Source organism: Coregonus lavaretus, assembly GCF_964263955.1.
Source record: "Coregonus lavaretus genome assembly, chromosome: 14".
Taxonomy (NCBI): Eukaryota; Metazoa; Chordata; class Actinopteri; order Salmoniformes; family Salmonidae; genus Coregonus; species Coregonus lavaretus.
The window spans coordinates 20756634-20782261 of record NC_140001.1 but is presented as its reverse complement, the minus strand read 5'-3'; the positions used below and the strand labels follow the sequence as shown (position 1 = coordinate 20782261).

The window sequence follows — 25628 nt, the reverse complement described above, 5'->3', positions numbered from 1 at the left end:
AATCAGAACCTACCCATACATTTACATCTCACCTGTCGCAGACCGTGTCAGTGTAGTAATGAAAACATTCCACACGGAGGGACACCATTCTGTACCTACCAACTTGTAGCTAGCAGGCAGCCAGCCAACTACAGTATCAAAACAAATCCCTCACCTCTACTACCAAGTTGGAGTGAGCCAGGCGGCAAGGGTGTGAGGAGAGAAAAGTAAGTCAACTAGTTACAGATAGCTATGAACTCAACTTTTTTTAAATAGCTAGTTTCAAATGTATCTATTGAAAGCTCATGTCTCCGAATAGCTGCGATTCAACAAATAATTTTGTTGACATTTGGTGCTGGGAGTCTCCCAGCACAATGTCAAAAGACAATTATTGGTTGAATCGCAGCTAGTCTCCGAACAACCTGGCTACTAGTGTGTTCGCAACAGGTTTGCCACTGCCTGACTGATATACCATTTCCCACACCGCAGAGCGATTGACTGAGACTTAGTTGAAGAAAATAATTAGGTCCTTGAGGAAAGGTGCGGATAAACTCGACAGGTGGATGGATTTCTCAGTGAAGTAAGTTCATTTACCGTCCACTCCTGTATTAACGTTAGCTAGCTAACGACTAAACGCTGATACGGGATAATAGTTCACACCAGCCAGGTTTTGTTGCTAGATACTCAGCTGGCGGTCAGTATCTATCCACTGATTGTTTAAACTAATCGATTCACATAAAACGCAGGGATATGCATGGCTAAGTTGGTAAGTAAGCTAGCAGCTAACGTTAGCTACTGTAGCTAGCTACATTGAGCTAATTGTCATATAGCTAGCTAACGACTTAGCTAAGTACTAGCTAATAATACTACGCTACGTATCTCTTACTAGTTGGTATTTTTCTCCTTCTCTGATCCTCATGGTTTCACATTTGCTAGATAATATTGTAATGTTTTGTTAACTCAGCGTCTCTTGACTTGAGTCAGACTAGTTAGCTAGCTCCGACTAGCCAGTTAACGTTACTAGCTATGTTCTGACATAGGTAAGACTCACTACTCGTTTGCTAACTTTTTGCAAAATTACATGAAATGCATTTCAAATAATTGATTCAGGATCGCATGTAGCAAGTGTTACATCAAAGGCAGTTTCAAAACTTGGCTAAAAGTTGGTTAGCCTACATTTTCTTTGTGCTCATGCGGTGGTGCGTAGCAGTTGCGCTAACGTTAGTTAACCATCTAACGAATAACGTTAGAGAACGTGTCTGGTCAAGACGACTGGCCGCCGAATTAAGTATCATAATGCATGATGTTATATAACTTTCTGGGCAATGAACTATCATCGATCTGACAGAATAAGAGTGAACAAGCTAATAGAAAAATAATCTCACCCTTATTTTCTACACCACCATACTACTAGTCTCACACAGCAACTTCTGTATTCATAGCTAGGTTCAAGTGTTGCTTAGTCTTTGTTCACGTAACACAGTTTGGGAAGTATTTTGTCCTCTGCAAAACTTAAACAGGATAAACCAGACTGTCATTAGCATGACAGTGTTACCCACACAAAGCCAAGGCACAGCACAGGAAATTAGGTTTCATTTGAACAATTCCAGATGCCTTTTTACTACAAGGGGACTCTAGTGTTACTCATAACCATTTCAGACAGAAGATGTGGTATATTTCCTGAAAGAAAATATAAGGCAATGTTTATATGACCCCCTTTCAAACAGCCCTTTATTTACCACTTTCTTGCAGGTACCTTAAAAAAAAATACATATCAGTGGTTAACTGGCAAATTGGGAGGGGTGGGGGGGGTGTTTTATTTTACCCTTATTTTACCAGATAAGTTGACTGAGAACACGTTTTAATTTACAGCAACAACCTGGGGAATAGTTACAGGTGAGAAGGGCCAATTGGAAGCTGGGGATGATAAGGTGGCCATGATGGTATGAGGGCCAGATTGGGAATTTAAACCATGGGGGGCTATTTGCATTTCAAATTAGGGGGGTATTAAACAGTGTTAATTAATTTTCATGCAAAAAAACAGAGAACCATTCACATAGACCCGGTACCTGTATTTTGGTTACAGGGTCTGTGAAAAATGCAGGAATCATGACTAGGTCTATCGGTGGCTTTCAATTGACCATGTTTTTTTTTACCCCCTACCCCATTCAGATGTGTGAAAAAGCTGGTATACAAAAAGCAGGCATGGTAAATTAGTGGGATTTTGGTCTGTATGAAAGGTATGTCAATGTTGTCACCTAATGAGTAATGACTAGTAGTGAGTACAATATGTGTATCTGGACCACACTGTCAAATAGATCCTTAGATCCTATTAAGAACAGTGACTTGAAAGTTTAAAGGTGTTGTCTATACTTACCAATATGATAGAGGACATAGTGGTGTGCATGCATCACACACTGACACTGGCAGGTTGCAAAAAATAATTTTGGCTGAGGAAAGTTGTGGGTCTAATAGTCAATTCTCTAAAGATCTTTATTTTCCTCTCTTCTTCCTCTTATGTTCGTATCTTTTCCTTTCATCTCCCAAATTACCTTTGCTCTCTAGTTCTTTGGTAGTCAAGTCACCACCAAGTTATTCCTCATGAGTGTCAATGTGTGTGTGTCACATATGGTTGCTTATGTTCTATACATGTTTTTCTAACCAAATGTAGGCTAGATGCAGTGTTAAAGCCTGCAGGATTGCTCTATGGACATTGCATTCTAGGCCTTTGCTCTGCAGGTGTACTGCACTCTACTGGTAGACATATTCTCAGTTAGAGCACAGAAGCTGAGCGGTTGTTGCTCCTAGACGTTTCCACTTCACAATAACAGCACTTACAGTTGACCCGGGCAGCTCTAGCAGGGCAGAAATTTGCCGAACTGACTTGTTGGAAAGGTGGCATCCTATGACGGTGCCACGTTGAAAGTCACTGAGCTCTTCAGTACGGGCCATTCTGGTGCCAATGTTTGTCTTTGGAGATTGCATGGCTGTGTGCTCGATTTTATACCCCTGTCAGCAACGGGTGTGGCTGAAATAACAAAATCCACTAATTTGAAGGGGTTTCCATATACTTTTGGCCATGTAGTGTATTTAGTTTTGAGAGAAAAAATCTGCCATCTGTAAGTTTAAGTTTAAGAAACATTGCCTTGTGCCTTGAAATTCCGTTACCAAAAACCCACATATCTTGAACAAAAATATATATGCATGTAAAGTGTTGGTCCCATGTTTCATGAGCTGAAATAAGAGATAATCCATCCACCTGACAGGTGTGGCATATCAAGAAGCTGATTAAACAGCATGATCATTACACAGGTGCACCTTGTGTTGGGGACAATGTGTGGTGTACAATGTAGGCCTACATTCCAAGTGACTTGGGAAAAAAGACATGCAGGGCTTGATATTAACCTGTTTATCCACTTGTCCTAAAGACAAGGAAGTGACTGAAAATGTTGTTGTGTTGTTTGATGCAAGAAACCACAGGCCCACCCACTTGGGAGCCAGGCCCAGCCAATCAGAATGAGTTTTCCCCACAAAAGGGCTTTATTACATACAGAAATACTCCTCAGTTTGATCAGCTGTCTGGGTGGCTGGTCTCAGACGATCCCACAGGTGAAGATGCCGGATGTGGAGGTCGTGGGCTGGCTTGGTTACACGTGGTCTGCGGTTGTGAGGCCGGTTGGATGTACTGCCAAATTCTCTAAAACGACGTTGGAGGCAGCTTATGGTGGAGAAATGAACATTAAATTATCAGGCAACAGCTCTGGTGAACATTGCTGCAGTCAGCATGTCAATTGCACGCTCCCTCAAAACTAGAGGCATCTGTCCTTGCGCATTGAGTTGTATGGTTTGTTAAACTTTGAAATCAATGGTTTTCGTTTGGCATACATTTTAATGCCCATGTCAAACACATTTTTATTTTTTATTTTATTTTTACATAATATGGCAGACGCTCTTAACCCTAATTGCTCCTGTAAGTCGCTCTGGATAAGTGCCTTGCTCAAGGGCACATCGATAGATTTTTCACCTAGTCGGCTCGGGGATTAGAACCAGCGACCTTTCGGTTACTGGCACAACGCTCTTAACCACTAAGCTACCTGCCACATTTCTATCTACTGTATTCTTTTCCCCAGTTGCGATGAGCTTATTTAGAATCTGTCTCATAGCAGAGCTCATTCTGTGTTTTTACCTCATTTGTCTCTAGTTGAAAGGTAGGCTAGTCCCTACTCAATTGAACTTGGTTAGATCTGGTCCAGAATTTGTGTTTGTACTTTAAAGCAAATGGCAGTTGTGCAGGGCGATTCTTACAGCCAGTGGTTTCTCCTCCAGTCCCTGCTGTGTTGCTAGACCCATCTACAGTGAATGTTTAGCATTCCAGCTTTTCAAAAGCGTTTCCTGTCAACAACCACTGCCTCAATTTATCAGACCCCTGTTAGCAGTAGCACACTCGCTTTCCCTTTACTCCCATTCTTGTTTTTCTCTTCTCCATTTTATCTATTATGCATGTTGTGAAATCTACTATTCTTGTTAGTAGTTTTTGAATCTTTGTTTACATCCTTCAAAATGTATGTTAGGGTGTTTCTCTGTGTGTGTCTTTCCATACATGAAAAATGCTAAATGGATTTCCGGTGGGAGGTCTGAGACTATTGTAATGATGTAGAAGTCTGTGCTACACTTTGATGTATACAGCCGCAGGGTCTACTGTTACAGGAAACAGAGTTCCTTCCTTTGTAATGACACCAAATTGTGCTCTCTCCTCAGGCTCCTTCTACTCCTTACTCAAGTGTGATATGACATCACTGAGTGGTTACCACAGAAAACAGGGCTCCACTGCAGACTGTTGACAGTCAGTCAAGTGAGTGATGATGGGATTGCCCACAACAACAACAACAACTAGGACGTGTATGCGACCAATACAATTTGCGACCAATGAAATTGTATCTGAACTGCAGTCAAAGCAGAATTAGATAATTGCACCACCAAACAGTTCTGTGCGTCCCCCTCTCACACCTTAGGAGAGCAGTCAATCCCTTACAGAGAAGCCTATCTCAAGAGAAGAACCAGTGGAATACATTATCAGATCTGGAGGAGCCTCTTAAAGGGCAGCAGTCCACCAAAATATCAGCTTTTTAACGTTGTTGCTTTGATGTTTTTGCTCTCCCTCTTCATGATTTGACTCAGTGTTTATAGTTATTACATACTTATCCCTTATACCACCACAACACATCTCTCAAGTGAACATGGTCCTCTGATAACTCCCAACATTCACAACAGGAGTCTAGCAAGTTTAGAGAAACTTTTAAAGGGTCTACGTAAATGGAGCCGACGGAGGTCAGTTTGCATCGCTCTCTATGTAGTTCTACGTACATTTGTGCAGCTGAATTTTTTGTCTGCTCCGTTTGCGTAGACTGTGTAGAGCCCTTTAGTAGTGGAGGAGCAGAATATCTAATTACTGGTGTAGTTTTTCAATGGAATTCCCCTTTTACTGCCATAGGCCAGACCTGCCCTGCATTACAACACTGACTGAATGGAAAAGACAACAATGAGCCTTCCTGCCTCTGCCTCTCTGGTACTGATATCTGGTGCAGCTCTGTAATCTTCAGATTACTGTTGATCTTCAAAACAAGCACCAGACAGTAATTGTGCTGGCAGGATTTCTGCTGTCTCACCTGTAGCTGCATCTATATTTTGAGATCTTGGGATTATAAGGTTCTATCTGCAAAAAGATGATTCTGAGATAATTGGCTTTAAAGTTCCGAACCCTAATTGATTTGAATGGTGTCAGCTATTTTTATTTTGTATTCTTTAGAATTTATATAAATTGGGGTGTTTTTAAAGTACTATATAGGTAGAAACATTGAACAGACCAAGGCTATGTCATTAATTCAATTTTGACAAAAATGCAGATAGAACCTCGATTTGTCTCAGACTATGGGTAATGGTTATCTCTGAGTCAGACCCAGTCACGGCAGACAGAGAAACAGTAGATGAAAACGATGCTGCCAGTGAACTGAACCCTTCCCATACCCAGGGAACTGAACCCTTCCCATACCCTGGGAACTGAACCCTTCCCATACCCTGGGAACTGAACCCTTCCCATACCCAGGGAACTGAACCCTTCCCATACCCAGGGAACTGAACCCTTCCCATACCCAGGGAACTGAACCCTTCCCATACCCAGTGAACTGAACCCTTCCCATACCCAGGGAACTGAACCCTTCCCATACCCAGGGAACTGAACCCTTCCCATACCCAGGGAACTGAACCCTCCAGAGGTGATGGATCTCCCCCTCTCCCCCTGGCGGAGGCCTGCCATACTGATGAATGGCCTCTGTTTAACAGCCCATCTGCTTCTAGAGCAGCCAGCCACATCTCTGGGTGCATGACGCCTCCCAAGGCAAAGTCCAGAGTAGTGCCCAGATAGAGGCAGTAAAAGCTGTCTTGGTTCTCCCATGTTCCTGATGTGAATGCACCAGTCGTAGTACAGTCAGTGCATTGCATCAGAGAAAGGAGTGGCAGTACGACTCACTGAATAGATGGATCATTTATTGGACTTTGTTTATAGTTTTATTGGTAGACGGACAGTTAATGGCCAAGGCTGCTGATAGAGATTTGTACATTCCTCTCACTAGGTGTTTTTCCACAGGGATGGCTGCACAAGTGGAGGTGCAGACAGGGGAGGTGGGAAGGACAGGTGTAGGTGGACGACTGCACCTCAGCCCTCTGGCTGACTCCAGCAACAAGAGCCCTACGGAGGGCCCCTCCAACACCCAGGGCTCCCTCATCATCACTCCAGAGCCTAGTAAAACTATGCCTGCACCCAAACCACGGCTCACTCCCAAACCTTTCACTGTGGAGAAAAACCCCACCATCCGGCCAATACTTGCTCCTAAGCCTAATACCAAGCCCCGATCAGCGCCCACTCGCCCTACTTCTTACAAACCTGACCCACCCAGCCCCCCAAAACCTCAGCAGCCAAATGTCACCAGCAAACACAGGCCAGTGCCGACCAACCCCAGCCGTCCTGCTCCTACCTCCTACAAACCCTCTCCCAAGTTGAGCACTGGACAAACCACAAAGCCTGTAGCCCAGCCCTTCAAACCCTTCCCTCTTCTAACCCTTGGGGACCCCAGCAAACCAACTCCCTCCCAACCGGTGCGGCGTCAGAAGCCAGCAGCGGCAGGCTTTTCCCACTCACGAGGCCCTAAGAAACCGCCTTCAGCAGAATGGTCCGGATCCACCAAACAGGAGAAGGAAAGGAACAAAACAGCATCCAGTATCAGAGCTGGGGGAGCCTCTATGACCAGAGCCAAGTCTATGGGCTTCCTCAGTCAGATAGGGCAAGATGAGGAAGAGAGGAAGGGGGATGAAGGGCCAAAGGTCAGAGTCCAACTCCGACCCCAGTCTAGAGGCTCCAGGCCCAGACCTGTGTCAGCCATCTTCCTGCCCTCTCCCACTCAGGCTGAGCTGCCCACCCCAGCTGCTCGCTGGGCAGTGAGACGGCCCCTCTCAGCCGACCTCACCTCCAAGTTTGAGTCCATTGGCCTGTCGCTGCACCACGGCCGACCTGCCAAGACAGACAGCAAGGAAAACACTCCAGCAGAACCGCTACGGAGGAGAGAGAAGGAGAAAGGAGCAGAGAGGACCACTGTTACACCACCAGCCCCAGACAGCAAGCCCTCAGCCTTAGCACGAGGGAGCGAGAAGAAAACAGAGGAAGAGAAAGAGGATGATCAGGATGAAGGGAAGGGTGGAGGCAGCATCAAGAGACGGATCAGTCTCTTGCTTGATTCTTCCTCTTCCTCTCCTGTGGTTCCTCTCCGTGTTGCTGCCCAAAGACCAGAGCCTCACTGTCCAGTACAGCCAATCCTAGAGGCAGATGTATCACTGGGTGCTGTTAAACAGCGAATCAGGAAGCTTACTGAAGATACTGTTACACCACCAGCCCAGACCCCTGCTGTTAGACCACCGTTTAAGTCCCGCCCTCTGCCCCCTGACCTGACCAAAAGGTAGGAGCTCCTCACCACACTCAGTCTGTCAGTCCTTTTATGGCTCTCCCATTGGCATGACCTGTCCTGTCCTGTCTTGTGTGATATGTATGTTTCTCTTCATCAGGTTTGGCTCTGAGAGGTCCACAGACCTCAGCAGTCCCTCCCCCAATGAGGCGACAGACTGCCATGAGAGTGACACTGATCTTCAAAGGAGGGTAAGAGAGGTTCTGGGATCTGCTTAGGTTAATCTGGTGTAGGTGGTTTGGTGTAGGATTGCAGTGAGCCCTGTGAGAATTTTTCAAACTCCCATGCCTACCAGGCAAATCCAGTTGAAACACTACTGTCTATAATAGGCAAGCAATGAGGTAACAGTTCAAGCTTGAATCCTTAATTGGTGAAACTGCCACGTCCGTTTGGGATATTACAATAACAATTAAGTTACTGCAAACAACAAACACTGTTTTTTTGTGATAGAACAGCAGAATATGTACTGCAGTTTATTTTACCACGTTGCCAGACGCTCACCTCAAAACAATAACAAAGGTGTTGGGACGAACAGTGACACTGTTTTCCCAAATGCCAATTTGATTTAAAATCTCTGGTCTTCAGTAACCAGTTTTTCATCCAACCTTTTTATGAGAGTAAAATACATGTTGGATAGAAAATGTCACGACGCGCCTGATGGAAACAGCTAAGTTGTCGGTAAACTTGACCAATGTCGACAAAACAAAATATGCTAGACAAGGTGGGGTCTTTTTGTGTCTGTACAATTAATTATGCCAGAAATGGCGGCGCAAATGTTTTTATCTGCAAATATTGATATAATAACCATCATATCGAAGTAAACTTGGAGTCACGTGATGGCATGTTGTATGGTCCTCCCACTATGACTCGGGAAACCACACAGTTTATTAGGCTTCACAGGGTGGTGAAAGTGCAAAGTGATGAGCTTGTTGCTCCTTTCAAATAAATATCAAGGGTCTTATTCTGATGACATGATAGGTGGCAGGTAGCCTAGCGGTTTAAGATTTGGGCCAGTAACCGAAGGTTGCTAGTTCGAATTCCTGAATAGGTGAAAAATCTGTTGATCTGCCCTTGAGCAAGGCACTTAACCCTAATTGCTACAGGATCGCCGTCAATAATGGCTGACCCTGGCCGTGACCCCGCTCTCCGAGGGTGTCAGTGGGATATGCAAAAAAAAACATTTCTATTTCACACCACACGTGTACAGGTTACACACTTGTACATATGTGAAACAGGACAAATATAAGCACCCCCTATTTGGCCTTTTACCTTTTGATGCTTGGCTGCCGTTTGAGAAATAAAAATAATCTTGCTGTTTTGTCCATTATAATTTCATAATGTAGGCTATACCTGCACTGTATATGCGATCTGTTGGCCAGGACGCACGTGACAATACCAGAGTGGGCACATACACTATATAACGCAACAGTTTTCTGTTGTTGTGACAAAACCATCAGTGGAGTTGAAAATGCGATGGAAACCCTTTTAACTTGTACTTTTTGTGGGAATTTAACTACAAAAGTTATTTTTATGTGCACTACGTCATCACGCACAGTCTTTTATCCGCAACAAGGCAATTTGATGGAAATGCATATCTCGTGGGAAATGCGCATTGTTTTTATGCAGATTTTAGAATATATGCATGAAAATCTGTCGCCAATTGGAAGGAAACTTAGCTAGTGACACAAAATAAAGTTGTCTGTTTTGCTGTAAAAACAGAATGAGAGCCATTCCAGCAATTTACTAATGCCCATCCAATTTGAGTTAAGTAGCAAATTACCAAAGATGATAATAATAATAATAATAATATGCCATTTAGCAGACGCTTTTATCCAAAGCGACTTACAGTCATGTACGCATAAATTTTTACGTATGGGTGGTCCCGGGGATCGAACGCACTACGTTGATAGATCAATGTTGATAGATCAATTGAATCAGCCTGTTAAATGATCTGTCACAACACTGGGGGATTGGTGAGTGCTTGGACTGTATGTGTCCCATCTTGTCTTGTTTTACGGTCACTGTTTGGTTGATTAGCAACATTTGAAGATGGTGTTAACTTAGTTAAAGCTTTGTGAATACAGTATTTTCCTTTATTTTTTTTTATAGTTTAGATTTGTGAAAATGTAATGTATTGATATAGTAGTTTCTGTGTTTGCCACTGTAAGCCCCCAAAAAATTACTTGATCATAGTTCTGATTTGCATTTAATCTCTCAAACAACCTGGGCACAAAACGTTTTCTCTGAATCAGTCTTTGCTTTCCTTATGGGAACGGGGCATGGAAGAGAAAAGGAACGCCACTGCCACAGAGGTACAAAGAACTGTGAAACCTAATCTGGGGCATTGCTCATCTCTGTTGGTTCTCTGTGTGTTGGTTATGAAACATGCTGAGAGAGAAGCACTGGGAAAAGGTCAACACGGAGAGGCTTTTATTACCACATCTGCACCACACCCACTTTTACGGCCCCAACAAAGAGGAGTGGGATCCCCTTTCTGCCCAGACACAGTTGCCTCACTCAATCACTTCCCTTTGTATCACCCTCTCCTTTTCTCTGTCATGATATAATGCTTACAACAAATTAGACTATTTGTTCAAACAGAATCCCATATCACTCCCATATCTTGTATTATAGACCAGCTAAGTGTATCTGTTTAAATGAATTTCTTGAAAGAAAATGGCAGATGATTTTGACTTTAAGCTAAAGGTTAGAAAATCGTCCCCTTATCAATTTCTTATCATTTACATCTACATTTACATTTTAGTCATTTAGCAGACGCTCTTATCCAGAGCGACTTACAGGAGCAATTAGGGTTAAGTGCCTTGCTCAAGGGCACATTTACGTCATTTAGCAGACGCTCTTATCCAGAGCGACTCACAAATTGGTGCATTATCCAATTTGGTTTATTGTTAGGTTTATTGACATGAGCACTCATAAGTAAATGAATAACTAGTTAATAAATATTGAAGAAAGAAAGCTTGATTTAAGATGACGTACAACTTGTCAAGGCAGTGCTCATAAGAACTATTGCAGAAAGTGTCCAGCCTGTCTGACTTAATGTAACCAAACTCATTAAATTACTTATATTTAGGTGGAGGACTCAGTTTTCAGCTTCAGTGACCAAAAAAAGGTGGATGAGGACATCAGAGGCATACAAGAGCAGCCCACCCAGACCTCCTCTGACTCCTCAGCTGTACTGACTGAGGCAGGGCGATGGATGGAGAGCTGCCCCAGCAGTGGGGCGCAGATGGTGCGTGCAGCCCTGTTTGAGAATGTGGTGGAGAGACACAGCGTGCTGTTGATGGAGGAGGACAGGGCACAGAGTGCCACAAAGGGCTGTCCCAAGAGAAGTGTGTCCCTCAATATGGGGGATGGGGAGAACGATGGCAGCCTGGTCACCGCCACCTACCGTGAGCCTGTGTCTCCCTCCAGTCCGCTTCTTGTAGAGCACTCGTTTGACACTGTGCAGGCGGTGGGAGAGAGGAGAGCTGTTAGTGAGAGTGTTCCTTCGGCTCAGCTGGAGGACAAGGCCATGACCCTCCGTTCCAGGCGTTCTGTGGGGAATAGGCCATCCAGGGCCGAGCCAGTGGAGGAGAGACATGCTCAGGTCCAAGGAGTCCTCAGTTTGGCTCAGAGGGGAGCACCAGCCTCTCAACAGGAACAGGTACCACGCTACCTGAGGGTTGGAGCTCTGCAGAAGTGGAATACCGCTGAGATGGATAGGGACGCAGAGGTAGAGAAAGGAAGGCAAATGGAGAGGGAGAGAAAGGAGGATGAGAAAGACAGGCAGAGGGAAGCGGAGAGGAGGATGAAAATGGATGTAGACAGAGAGAAGCCGAGAGAGCAGGAGAGGGAGAGAGAGGAAGTGGCAGCACCGAAGCGGTTGAAAATGCTGGAGGCAGATGAGCAGCCACCCAAACCCAGGGCCACCTACTTTGCTCTGACTGGTCAGATCCAGGAAGCCGTATCCTATGGGGACGAGGAAACAGAGAGAGGGGACATGGAAGTTCCCTTTGACGATTTCTCTTTGAAGTCTGGACAATGGGGCTCTCAAGGGAAGGTCTTGCAAGTACGAAGGAACCCCTCTCTAGATGAAGCTTTTGGAAAAAGCTCCCAAGAAGAAGAACTGATGGAGCGGAAGCAAACACAGGAAAGGGAGAGAGGAACGGCATGGGACAGACAGACATGGATGGAGGAGATGGAAATAGAAAAACAGAAACAAGTAGACCTTGAGAAAGTAAGAGAATTGGAGAGGGAGAAAGAACGGCAGAGGGAGAGAAAGGAGTTTGAGAGGGAGAAACAGACACAGCTGGAAATGGAGAGACAGAAACCGTTAGAATATGCAAGAAAGAGAGAGAAGGAGAAGCAGAGAGATTTAGAAAGAGAGAGACAAAATGAGTTGGAGAACGAGAGACAAAGAGAGCTGGAAAGACAGCGACGGCAAGAGCTGCAGAGGGAGAGCCAGAGAGAGTTGGAGAGCGAGATGGAGAGGGAGAGAGAGTTGGAGACAGAGAGACAGAGAGAGTTGGAGAGAGAGAGGGAGAGGGAGAGAGAGATAGAGAGGGAGAGAGAGTTGGAGAGCGAGATAGAGAGGGAGAGACAAAAAGAGCAGGAGAGGGAGAGACGGTGTGAGCTGGAGAGACAGAAAGAGTTTGAAAAGGAGAGGCAGAGACAGTTAGACTTAGAGAGACAGAAGAAGTTGGAGAAGGAGAGGACTGAAGAGTTGGAGAGATTCAAGGAAATGGAAAGAAGACAACTGTTTGAGTTAGAAAAACAGAGACTGAGGGAGAAGATGGAGAGAGAGGAGCAGGAGAAGATGAGACAGCAAGCCATACAACAGGAGGAAGAGAGACTGAGAGAGTTGGAGAGGGAGAGACAAAAAGAGTTGGAAAAGGAAAGACGGAAAGAGTTGGAGAGATTAAAGGAAATGGAGAGAAGACAACTGTTTGAGTTGGAAAAACAGAAGCAGGCTGAGAGAGAGAGAAAACAACTTCTGGAGCTTGAAAAACAGAGACTGAGGGAGAAGATGGAGAGAGAGGAGCAGGAGAAGATGAGACAGCAAGCCATACAACAGGAGGAAGACAGACTGAGAGAGTTGGAGAGAGAGAGGCAGCGTGATCTGGAAAGACAAAAACAGAGAGAGTTGGAGAGGGAGAAACTGCGAAAGTTGGAGAGAGAGAGGCAGCGCGATCTGGAAAGACAAAAACAGAGAGAGTTGGAGAGGCAGAGACAGAAACAGTTGGACTTTGAAAGACAGGAATTGGAAAACCAGAGGGAGAGAAAAAGGGAGTCAGAGAGGGAGAGACAGAGGGTAGAAGAACTGGAGAGAATAAAGGAGATGGAGAGAAGACAAGTGTTTGACTTAGAAAAACAGAAGCAGAATGAGAGAGAGAGACAACGGCTTCATGAGCTTGGAAAGCAGAGACTGAGGGAGAAGATGGAGAGAGAGGAGCAGGAGAAGATGAGACCGGTAGCCAGACAACAGGAGGAAGACAGACCGAGAATCATGGAGAGGCAGAGGAGAGAGAACCAGGAGAGGGGGGCACTGGACTCCTTACCTCTCAGACCTAAAGTGCTGGATCTAGACTCTGTGTCTCTGGGTGACCAGCACTCCAGAGGCAGTCCCCACTCACCTGGAGTCCGATGGAAGCAGCCCTCTCCCTGGGCAGACGACCACTACAGACCTGGCATCCTGGACATAGACTCATTCAGGTCCCAGACCGAGACACAACCCTTGTCCACTCGAGAGGTGTTCCCTGTCGCTGGCATCCAGGGCTCAGACCCAAGTAGTGTGGCGAGATCCCACCCCCACTCTCCAGAAAGGGAAGGTGGCCATAGGATGGCTCCCAAGGGCACAGTGGGGAAACCCAGTACAGTGCGGGCCCCCTCTCAGCAGGAGCTGTGGGAGCAGAGGCTAGGCATCAACGAGGAATCAGTGGATAGGCCCATGGCTGGACCAGAACCACCCAGGAAGCCTGCCAATAAACCCAGCCTGGAGCAGCTCCTCCACAGGCTGGAGGACAGGGCCACGGCCCCAATCCTGGTCCCAGAGAGACGCTGGTCTGGTATGCCCAGTGAACCATCCTTCCCCAGGAGAGAGCCCCACAGCTCTGGGTCCCCCATGGAGCAGACCTGGTTCCCCCAGGACTCAGAGCCCCAGGGGCACAGGGTAGAGGCCAGAGGACAGAGGAGATCTCAGGGCTCCCAGGTAAGAAACAGTATCATATAGAGAGACATAGGCTATGTGAGTCAGTAGCATTTATAGATTCAATTAATTCAACCAGTACAAGTGCTTTTGTGTAATGTTATGATTATGGGGGGTAGTTTAGTGTTGACACACAGTTAGGCAGTACACTACCAGGATACACTTCCACACTCCTTTCCCAGGTGGCAGCACCAACCGGCTCAGGGGCAGGTGCTATGCCAAGCCTTATTAAGCCCACAGGTGGAGGCAATCGAAAGATGATTAGGGTGCAAGCTTGCAGAACCGGGAGGATGCAGGTTTTTCTTTCTTGGTGGCCTTTGGTTTTGGGTTGAATCCTTAGTTTTGTCCATTTTTGTTTATTTTTGTATATATGTATTTCGTCCACCATTTTGAATGAACAATAATCTGCTTGGGCTAGCCGAGGAGGTGTTAAGACTGAGCTAGACCTAAGGTAAGGTTGCTGTCTCCTGGATACATGTACATACAACACGGTCCTCATACGCTGATTTCTCACATAGTGAACACCTTAAATCAGGTTACAGACCAGTTAACCAGGCCTAAAACCCCTAGACTTAGCGAGCGTATCAATATTAGCAGGCTAGTAAACTGTTCCGTAACAGCAAACATTCGATTTCTGTCTTAGGATCTGAACCGGATGAGGTCCCGCAGTGTGTCCCGTAGATCAGCCCCGTCTGAGAGTGCTATGGAGGGGACCCTGTCTAGGATGAGGAGTAGGAGTGCACATAGAGAGAGGGACCGACAGAGCTGGGTGAGTCATGATGCTCTGTTTCCATACACACACAATCACCTCATTTCTGACTCAAAGTTGGATCCGTTTCAGAAATGAGCTTCTGCTACAGTGAAATTACACTGCTTCATCATGGTAACAATTGAAGCCCCTCAATTCTTTTTCATCACTGTTTATACTTTTGAGCTAATTCTCCCAGAAGAGGGGAAAAAAAAGTAAATGCTTGTAAATGACTTAATTAGAAGATTTGGTTGTGTGAGTTAAAGTAGGGTGGAGTAGGAATGCAGTTAGTTCACTGGGAGAGTTGAGTGCTGTGCGGAGCACTGGAAGTAATGAGTTGATGAGTAATGTGAAAAGCATGGTCTCACTCATCTCTCCACCTCCTTTTACCGCACAAAGCAGAGAAATTAAATGATATTTTCAGGCCTGTAATTCAGGTTTGTTATTAGTCAAATAGTTAATAAGTACATGTGCTGCTCATTTTGACAGCTTTCTGTTTGCATAGCTGAAGAAAGGCTCTGCGGTGACATTTCCCATAGTGATATTGACATTCCTTTTATTCAAGCACCTGTCTAATACTTTAGTGTTTGCTTCTCCTTACCACTGGTACACTGCAGAGACCCATGCACCATGTAATTAGCCTACATATCAGCCTGTGCTACAAAGCAGATTCCATTCAGAGACAAAGCAAATGTGGGCTACACGTTTGCATGGATAACCATGTCCATCTGCCCAAGTGTAAATGGCTGAAAGTGAAATGTTTATAAGCATACAATACATTCATTACATTATTAGAGAATGGGCTGCCCCCCTCCCCCAATGAGCCCTCCCTCTCCAATGAGGCCTCTGTGTTACTCCATGATGTTTCTATTTGTGTGTCTGTCACCTCCTGCTGGTCTATGGTGTGAAATACAATATGAAGGCCTGAGTGATGCTGCAATTACCGCAGGGATTCTAGTTTTTAATTGTTTGTAGAGCAACTGGAGACACAGGTGTGAAATACCTTGTCTAGAATGAGTTATTGATGTAACGGCTACCAACCAGAACATTAAGCTATCCAAGACCAACAATACAAACAGACTATACTAAACGAGTTAAATGTCTTACCTGTAATGACAAGTTTTCCACACACATAGCTATGTGTAGCCTATTTAGATACTGGGTCTCCATAATTTCCCAGTCTCCCACGCCGAATAGCCTGAAGCCACAGGGCTCTTCTCGCAAGCTCTATTTCCCTATGTGTGTGCATGGCGAACCGTAGGTCGGGATCTTTTACATGGTTAAATCAACAACGAAGTTGGCTCTTTTACACTGGGGGTCAATGGGAAATAATGTTTTGCCCCAATTTGTGGGCGTGGTTGAGGGGAATTCCTTATTACGTGAGTATCAACATGTGTCAATGACTCTGTCGCTTGCTGTTGTGATGATAGTGTTTTTCTGTATCAGTGTGGAGGTTGGGCCTAGTGAGTGCGCACTATGGGAAATGTATGTCTATCTCATGAGATCACACGGGTATGATCACATCATTACTAATATCATGGTTAGCGAGGGGAGAGGTAAAGACGGAGAGATGGTTGCCAGGCTCAGAGACATGGTATACTACACGAGCTGTCGTGCTGTCTGGCTGTGATGGGAGATCATTCATCAGAGCAGGGAAGCCAGTGAGAGGACAGACGAGACGGATACAACTGAAGTCTGTGGTCCTCTGTAGCTCAGCTGGTAGAGCACAGCGCTTGTAACGCCAAGGTAGTGGGTTCGATCCCCGGGACCACCCATACACAAAAAAAATTGTATGCACGCATGACTGTAAGTCGCTTTGGATAAAAGCGTCTGCTAAATGGCATATTATTAAGTCATTAGGCTTACATCCCTTTGTGGACTCTGTTTAGAGGTGACTTGAGGGCTGTCATTTCTTGTTGAACAATTGTTAAAGCAGAGTTTTTTTTTTTTCTGTAGTAAAACGGTTATCTCCATAGTCAGTTGGTGTTGATGAAACTTGAGTCTGTGTTTGTGGAGAGAACTGTGATTTCCAGCTATAGGATGGTTCCTGGAGGGAGATGGTTTGTTTGCTTTTAGAATGTTGTTCCTCAGAACTATTCTCCAGAAGCCCACCAGGGGGCACTTGTGGGCAGCTCAGAGCAGCAGTCATCAGCCTCTGCCCCAGTTTGTTCTGAGGGGGGGTTCTGTTTGAGAATAAATCTGTGGTGCTCGGTTGTCTTACTGAGTGTCTTAACTCAGTGAGATGAACGGTGGAGGACTGAAAGGGGAAAGGAGAGTTCTGTGACCTGACATGCAGTTTACATGAGTCAGGGAGACATTTGTTAGGCAAACTCTGTCGTGATTCCTCCCTTTAGCCATGAGCTCACTGTGCTGCTGACAACCACAACCCCAGCTCTTGAAAACAGCCACACCTGTCTCCTCCACTCCTCCTCGCTCTCTTTTGCTCCCTCTCTTTCTTTCAGGCATGCATTTTCTCCATCTATTTGAAGGTATAGGCTCAACAACATAAACATCCACCCATGAACTTGAACTATGTCTCTTAGTTTCTATCACTGTCAACCCCCCCCCCCCCCATCCTTCCTATGTTTGCTTTCTACCCCCTCCGCCCTGTGCTGACTGCCTGTGAGAATTCTCTCTTGCGTGCTGCAAGCAGAAACAGGCAGGAGAGACGGAGCACCGCAGAACATATATCGCCCTCCCCTCCTGCACTGCAAATCAGGGCCCTCCCTCTCTCCACTTCTCCCTCGCTCCCTGCCTCCTCTCTCCCCTCCCTCACTTCGTTCGCTCAGTTTCTCCTTGAGCGTGAGTCCTGTAGCGCTGGGGACTGGGAGCAGGAGACTGACGCATTTCTCTATCTGCCTGTACCTGCAGGGGAAGAGGGAGGGAAGGAGAGTGCACTGGTCTTACTTTGTCTCTCATGGATTTGACCTTAGCATCACAATCTCCTCTCCTGTTTGTGCTTCTATATCCACGGTGCTGCTCTGCTGTTGGTATGCTGTGTACTCCGAGGGAATAGGAATCAGTACAGCTCTTCCTCCTGCCTGACACCAGCTGTTCTGTTCTTCCTGTAAAGTTTTCCACCAGGAAGACGACCGCAGCGTGGGCACTATGGAGAGGTAGATTTTATGAATTGTGTTCCTCTGTGATTCCGGACGTGTCAGAGCGATAGCAGCAGCGACAGCTTCAGAATCCCACTGTCAGGTTTGATGTGTGAGGGGCGTGAGAATCAGAACAGATAAGCTATGTTGTGACATTGCATTGCACTTCTACGTCTGTGGATTTATTGCTGCTACTTGGTGTGATCATCAGTATGTGGCTGAAGAACCCGTTTACAGACGGTGCAGCAGTATATCTGCTGTGATCACATCGTCACACCTGAGTCTCTACCAGCTGGGGTTGTCTGTAAAACAGCCGTAACCCCTTTGGGTTCCCGCTACGGTCTTGCCCTTCTGTATAACTGTGTATGGAAATAGGCATCTTGCAGAACAACAGAAAGCTTAAATATAGTTCACCTTAGCCCCAGATCCTGGGCCCCTCGCTACTGATGATGGACTGAAATGGAGTCATGATGGCTCCAGTGGGAATGGACAGCACAGAGGCTCACTGAAAAGCACTAAGGGACAGTGAAGCTGGACAGAGACACTAGGGCATCTGACTGGCTGTGCTATCCTTTACAAACAGCCCAGCTACTGCAGCATTGACCTAGCTACGCACCTCAACAGTATCCAGGACACCAGCTCTGGACCTGGATCACTACCTGGCTCAAGGGCTCACCCTCGACCACGGTATCACACTGGACTGCTACTGGACTCAGTAACCTATAGTAATCTGGACCACAGCCTGACTGAGCGCTTTGTCCGGACTTCATTCTGTGAAGTTGGTCTTTCAGTGTTCTGATCTGAGATGGAGTACCTGGGGGACAAGCTGTCGGTGGCCCAGTCCCAGGTGTCTGGGTGGATGGGGAACGTACGCCGCTCCCTGCAGGGGGCACTCAGCTTGGTGTCCAGTGCAGTGGAACGTGGGGGCAGGGGGGCCGAGGACAGCCCCGGGGGCTTCAAGAGGGCCAACTCGTTACGTTCTCTAGCCTCTCGCAGCCGGGACTCTTTCCGTAGGTTCTCTCTGCGCAGCCAGCAGCGCCTGTCCCTACGCAGGCGTCCTGGGACCAGCACCCCCAACACCCCCACTGCTGTAAGACACACACACAATTTGACACACTCCCCCGCATCAATCCTTCTCACCACCAACTGTCCTTCCATCACTCACTGCCCATTCCATGGACCTCAAACTTGTCAAGGCCTTCTCTACTTGTGTGTTTTATGTCTGTATTTGTGTTGCCATGTGCATTCTCTCTCTCTGATCCTGATAGTTCCTGACTGTTCTGCTTTTCTTCGCTGCTCAGTGCTCACCCCCCTCTGTGCCTCATCTGCTTCTGTGTCCTCTCTCTCGCCCTATGTCTCTCATACCATCTTTGAAATAACACTGACCTTTGTCTGTGTGTGCACCATAGCTCCCACTGCAGAAGCAGTGTCATTGGCTCCTCAGGTCATAGCTTACTGTGGGCTGGAGTTGGGTTTCTCGCCCCCTGTCCCTCACTCCTAAACTATGGTCTGGTTTAATCTAGTCTGTGTATAGAGCAGTCAACAACAGTGCTGGAATCCATGTATGGATATAGGCTATATAGCTATGGATCCCATTTAGTTGCAGTAGTTGTGTAGTGACACCCATTGTAGGTCAGTTGGGGGGGGGCTATCTTTTATTAGACAATGAAGTTTGGGTGTGAGATGATGATGAGGAAATGTGTTATTTGAACTGTTAGTCTGGAAACGGTTTGATTGCAGTTTTTACTAGATTTGCAGATTTGCTTGAATGGTGAGATGTGATGAATGGTCAGAGAACTGAGGCCAGTGAGATGTGGGGAGAAAGAGGTGGACAGGGGCCAGCCAGATAATGGAGCGGTAGAGAGGATGAGAGGAGGTTGGGGGGGGGGGGGGGGTCTACTCACTGAAAGGACCACAGGGATGGGGGTGCTGGGATGGATTGTACACAAAACTGCACATGCACAACTCCAGTCCTCAAGGACTGCAGTACTGCTGGGTTTTTCCCCTCCACGGTACCTAATGCCCAGAAAGTCCACACACCTGGACTCTTGTCTGAATACAAAGAAAGAACAAAACCCCACACAGACACAGCAGCCCTTTACTGATTCACTCTCTCGGTCTGGTTTGTGTGTACGTGTGTCCTGTTTTTAGCTAGAGCCTGTGTTGGTTGCCCGTACAGTACCTGAGAGCCAGCTGGTGGATCATCCAGATGCCCTGGTCTCCTTCAGGCTGACTCAGCTGACCTGAACCCACCACCTCTCCCTCTGGACCCAGTCCTCCACCCTGCAGCCTGTATCAGCCAGGCCCACTGGTCTTAAGTTCTTAAGCCGAGTCAGTCAGGTTTTAATTACATTCTGTTCTGCATTCTTAGCAAACACTTGTACATTGCTGAGCCCCTTGTCTGTACATTACACTTACAGTGGGGAGAACAAGTATTTGATACACTGCCGATTTTGCAGGTTTCCCTACTTACAAAGCATGTAGAGGTCTGTAATTTTTATCATAGGTACACTTCAACTATGAGAGACGGAATCTAAAACAAAAATCCAGAAAATCACATTGTATGATTTTTAAGTAATTAATTTGCATTTTATTGCATGACATAAGTATTTGATCACCTACCAACCAGTAAGAATTCCGGCTGTCACAGACCTGTTAGTTTTTCTTTAAGAAGCCCTCCTGTTCTCCACTCATTACCTGTATTAACTGCACCTGTTTGAATTCGTTACCTGTATAAAAGACACCTGTCCACACACTCAATCAAACAGACTCCAACCTCTCCACAATGGCCAAGACCAGAGAGCTGTGTAAGGACATCAGTGATAAAATTGTAGACCTGCACAAGGCTGGGATGGGCTACAGGACAATAGGCAAGCAGCTTGGTGAGAAGGCAACAACTGTTGGCGCAATTATTAGAAAATGGAAGAAGTTCAAGATGACGGTCAATCACCCTCGGTCTGGGGCTCCATGCAAGATCTCACCTTGTGGGGCATCAATGATCATGAGGAAGGTGAGGGATCAGCCCAGAACTACACGGCAGGACCTGGTCAATGACCTGAAGAGAGCTGGGACCACAGTCTCAAAGAAAACCATTAGTAACACACTACGGCGTCATAGATTAAAATCCTGCAGCGCACGCAAGGTCCCCCTGCTCAAGCCAGCGCATGTCCAGGCCCGTCTGAAGTTTGCCAATGACCATCTGGATGATCCAGAGGAGGAATGGGAGAAGGTCATGTGGTCTGATGAGACAAAAATAGAGCTTTTTGGTCTAAACTCCACTCGCCGTGTTTGGAGGAAGAAGAAGGATGAGTACAACGCCAAGAACACCATCCCAACCGTGAAGCATGGAGGTGGAAACATCATTCTTTGGGGATGCTTTTCTGCAAAGGGGACAGGACGACTGCACGTTATTGAGGGGAGAATGGATAGGGCCATGTATCGTGTGATCTTGGCCAACATCCTCCTTCCCTCAGTAAGAGCATTGAAGATGGGTCGTGGCTGGGTATTCCAGCATGACAACGACCCGAAACACACAGCCAGGGCAACTAAGGAGTGGCTCCGTAAGAAGCATCTCAAGGTCCTGGAGTGGCCTAGCCAGTCTCCAGACCTGAACCTAATAGAACATCTTTGGAGGGAGCTGAAAGTCCGTATTGCCCAGCGACAGCCCCGAAACCTGAAGGTCTGTATGGAGGAGTGGGCCAAAATCCCTGCTGCAGTGTGTGCAAACCTGGTCAAGACCTACAGGAAACGTATGATCTCTGTAATTGCAAACAAAGGTTTCTGTGCCAAATATTAAGTTCTGCTTTTCTGATGTATCAAATACTTATGTCATGCAATAAAATGCAAATTAATTACTTAAAAATCATATAATGTGAATTTCTGGATTTTTGTTTTAGATTCCGTCTCTCACAGTTGAAGTGTACCTATGATAAAAATTACAGACCTCTACATGCCTTGTAAGTAGGAAACACTGCCGATTTTGCAGGTTATCAAATACTTGTTCTCCCCACTGTATGTCAATGTTCTTTTCAGTTCTCCATCATAGGTCAGTGATTTGGTAGCTATGTGACGTGGCTGGAGTGCTGCTCTGTTGTTGACAGGGGATTGGTGCTCATGGGATCTGTAGTCATATTAGGATAGCTGCGGTGTCGTCATTGACCAGTCCACTCCATGATGAATGTGTTTACTGTTAAACATTCCTAGTGAGGAAGACTCCACCTAGAGGGGTTAGAACAGGAGGGAGGTGCTGGGGCGTACTGGGGGCGGTGTGATGTTTGTTCTGTAGTGTTTGTGTTGGGGTCATTGTACCTGCACTAACTAACCGGCCTGCTATATGTTGTCTGCTTCTAGGCAGTAGGACCATATGTTAAATGTCTTAGAGCTGCACAGCACTTCCTCATTCATAGAGCTGTGTGACTGACTGGCTGTTATTCAGGGCGGATATTCATTCTTGTTTTGCAGTAAGGAAGTGGATTAATAGAAATCATATCCAACTTAAACTGACTATGCCTTTACACAGTAACGTGATGGGCCTAGCGTGTGTTTTCAGCATCTCAACCCAAAGTAGGCATATTGGATTAAAATAAGAGGAAGGGCCTTTACGGTAAACATTTTCAGAAATGTGATGGTGATGGTGTCATAATAGCAGGCTGTTGTTCAGAGCCGTGATGTCTGACAGGTCTAACTTTCCAAGGCCTCGGCTCCTCCACTTCCTCAACCATGTGTCAGATTGTCAATCTCCCTTTCTCTCCTCCCTCCTGCCATTCATCCGCTCATTGTTCTGTCATTTCCCTTGACACACCCTTCCTGTCCACAGAGGGGGTATCTTAGTAGAGGGGGCTGGCCAAGGCTAATGTTATTAAGGAAAAGTCTACTTCACTACGGCTCTGATTCACAGCAAGAAATAAATATATTGGTCAGATAAGGTGCCTTGCAGGCCTGCTCCTCCCTAGTATCCAGAGGGCATTGTTGATAGCAGAGCCTACACCCTCACATGGTCTTTAAGCAGCACTAATAGTCAGCCTATGTTATTTCTTAACCCTCTCTGTCTTGTTGCTATTGTTTGTTTGGCAGGTAACCGGGTAGCCTCAGGAGCGGCAAACGCTAAGTGAGGGTAGGTTTGGGCGTGCTAAAGTTCAACCACGTACACTGTGTATGGTACATGTTCAAGGAATTTAGATTACAAGAGGTTTGCTTATTGAATCGTACATGCTTAGTCCTGTGAATTAGTTGTACTAAACCTTAGGGCTGAAATTCATGATATTATGGAGGGATTAAGAAGTCTGAGACGTCTATTTCTCTATATGACTGTCTTTTGACATATCAGAAATCATTCCTGCCTCTGACAAGAAATGACAGAGGATTTTAGAAGGCAACACTTATGCTTTCATATCTTACTGCACCTTGTTGGTCTCTTCACTTTCTCTTCACTGTGTTGCTATTGTTACTCCTGTGTTTCTCAGTAACCCATCACGTCGATAAACGTAGCTGTACCATAACACTGACCCAACCTCATCTGTTTGAAAGGCCTACGCATGTAGCTCGATTAGCATGCCTGTTTAATTGACTCAGAGCCCAGCCCACCTGTTAGCCTGAGGCATTAGTCATGTGACCACCAGCATGTTCAAACCAATAGTTGTAACTCTAATGCATGTTATCTGAAGCCAGATTTGGCACAGAGATCAGTGTGGATTTGAAAACAAGCCTAGGTTCCTGTGCTGTGGTGTTTAGATACTTTTTTAGCGCTGTAAAGCCTGGATAGGAGGAGCTAGTGTACAAATGCTTTCTCAGATGGAGGGAGTTTCTCACTGTTCTCCCTGGCCTTCTTTCTTCCTGTCAGGAAGGGCATTGATGATGAATGACATCCTGTACTGTTGTTCTCTCTCTCTCCCTCCCTCCGGCCCTGCTCTCACTCCCTTGCACAGTGCACACACAAACCAAACAAACACCTATTACATTTCCCTCAATCATTCTCTTTAGACATGGTGTTGTGGTGTAGCAGTGCGTCTGTATAGCACTGTCAAGGAAGTCAGTAGAGATCATGTAAGTTCAGCAACATTTCTCTATTTCTATACTGTGTGTGTGTGTACTTACACAGGCTTGAGTGCATGCACAGGAGTAGTGAGTGTGTGCTTTTAGGACAGTGTGCCCTCTGTAGAAGCCTCATTAAAAGAGCCACGGTCCAGTAGACTGCAAACACACAGTGGCTCACCAGTCTCTGTCCCTGAGAGCTCATCCCATTACCTCTCATTATCCTTCTCACCAACTGCTGGCCATAGCCACACAATACAGGGCTATCAGGACCAGCACCACTCTCTCTTTCTCTCTCAACTGGCCAACTTTCTGTTACTGTAGGCTGGGCGGAGCTTCACTCCACAGGCGTGGTGATGGATTGAACCGAGAGCCAATAAGATGCCTTGATAGTTTGATTCAGGCTGGTGGAGATTAATCCAGTTCTGTCATATTGGAATGTGTTCTCTCTGACCTCCGAGGGATACTCCAATGGCACATACAGTGCATTCGGAAAGTGTTCAGACCCCTTGACTTTTTCCACATTTTGTTACGTTACAGCCTTATTCTAAAATTTATTAAATTGTTTTTTTCCCCTCATCAATCTACACACACTACCCCATAATGACAAAGCAAAAACAGGTTTTTATACATTTTTGCAAATGTATTACAAATAAAAACGGAAATATCACATTTACATAAGTATTCAGACCCTTTACTCAGTACTTTGTTGAAGCACCTTTGGCAGCGATTACAGCCTCAACTCTTCTTGGGTATGACGCTACAAGTTTGGCACACCTGTTTGGCCGGGCGGCCAGCTCTAGGAAGAGTCTTGGTGGTTCCAAACTTCTTCCATTTAAGAATGATGGAGGCCACTGTGTTCTTAGGGACCTTCAATGCTGCAGACATTTTTTTGGTACCCTTCCCTAGATCAGTGCCTCGACACAATCCTGTCTCGGAGCTCTAAGGACAATTCCTTTGACCTCATGGCTTGGTTTTTGCTCTGACATGCACTGTCAACTGTGGGACCTTATATAGACAGGTGTGTGCCTTTCCAAATAATGTCCAATCAATTGAATTTACCACAGGTGGACTCCAATCAAATTGTAGAAATATCTCAAGGATGATCAATGGAAACAGGATGCACCTGAGCTCAATTTCGAGTCTCATAGCAAAGGGTCTGAATACTTATGTAAATAAGGTATTTCTGTTTTTGTATTTGTAATACATTTGCAATAATTTCAAAACCTATTTTCGCTTTGTCATTATGGAGTATTTTGTGTAGATTGACAAGGGGGAAAAATCATTTTATCCATTTCAGAATAAGGCTTTAACGTAACAAAGTGGAAAAGGGAAGGGGTCTGATTACTTTCCAAATGCACTGTATACACTCTACTCCTTTTTCACTGACTTGTCATTTTCTCCATCTCTCTCTCAGGAGCAGTTGAAGCAGAGTGTGGATGGTGAGGAGGAGGGGAGGGACATGGACACACTGGTCCATGAGACGGACAGCCAGTACGGGACCTGGGAGACAGGACTGCACACTGACGATAGGTGAATATACACACCCACAACCC

At 45.9% G+C, this 25628-nt stretch overlaps 1 protein-coding gene across 2 annotated transcripts in view; it reads left to right on the top strand.

Moving 5' to 3' along the window:
- The first annotated feature begins 155 nt into the window (after positions 1–155).
- Positions 156–25628, top strand: part of LOC311141795 (uncharacterized protein) — a 30169-nt gene continuing 4696 nt past the window's right edge. For both annotated transcript variants that reach the window (XM_084177257.1, XM_084177258.1), the window contains exons 1-8: positions 156–206; positions 469–559; positions 4738–4831; positions 6623–7985; positions 8092–8182; positions 11083–14199; positions 14840–14965; positions 25490–25605. In XM_084177257.1, the coding sequence (XP_084033383.1) occupies positions 6625–7985; positions 8092–8182; positions 11083–14199; positions 14840–14965; positions 25490–25605 (4811 nt within the window). In that variant the 5' untranslated portion in view covers positions 156–206; positions 469–559; positions 4738–4831; positions 6623–6624. The remainder of the gene's footprint in view (positions 207–468; positions 560–4737; positions 4832–6622; positions 7986–8091; positions 8183–11082; positions 14200–14839; positions 14966–25489; positions 25606–25628) is intronic.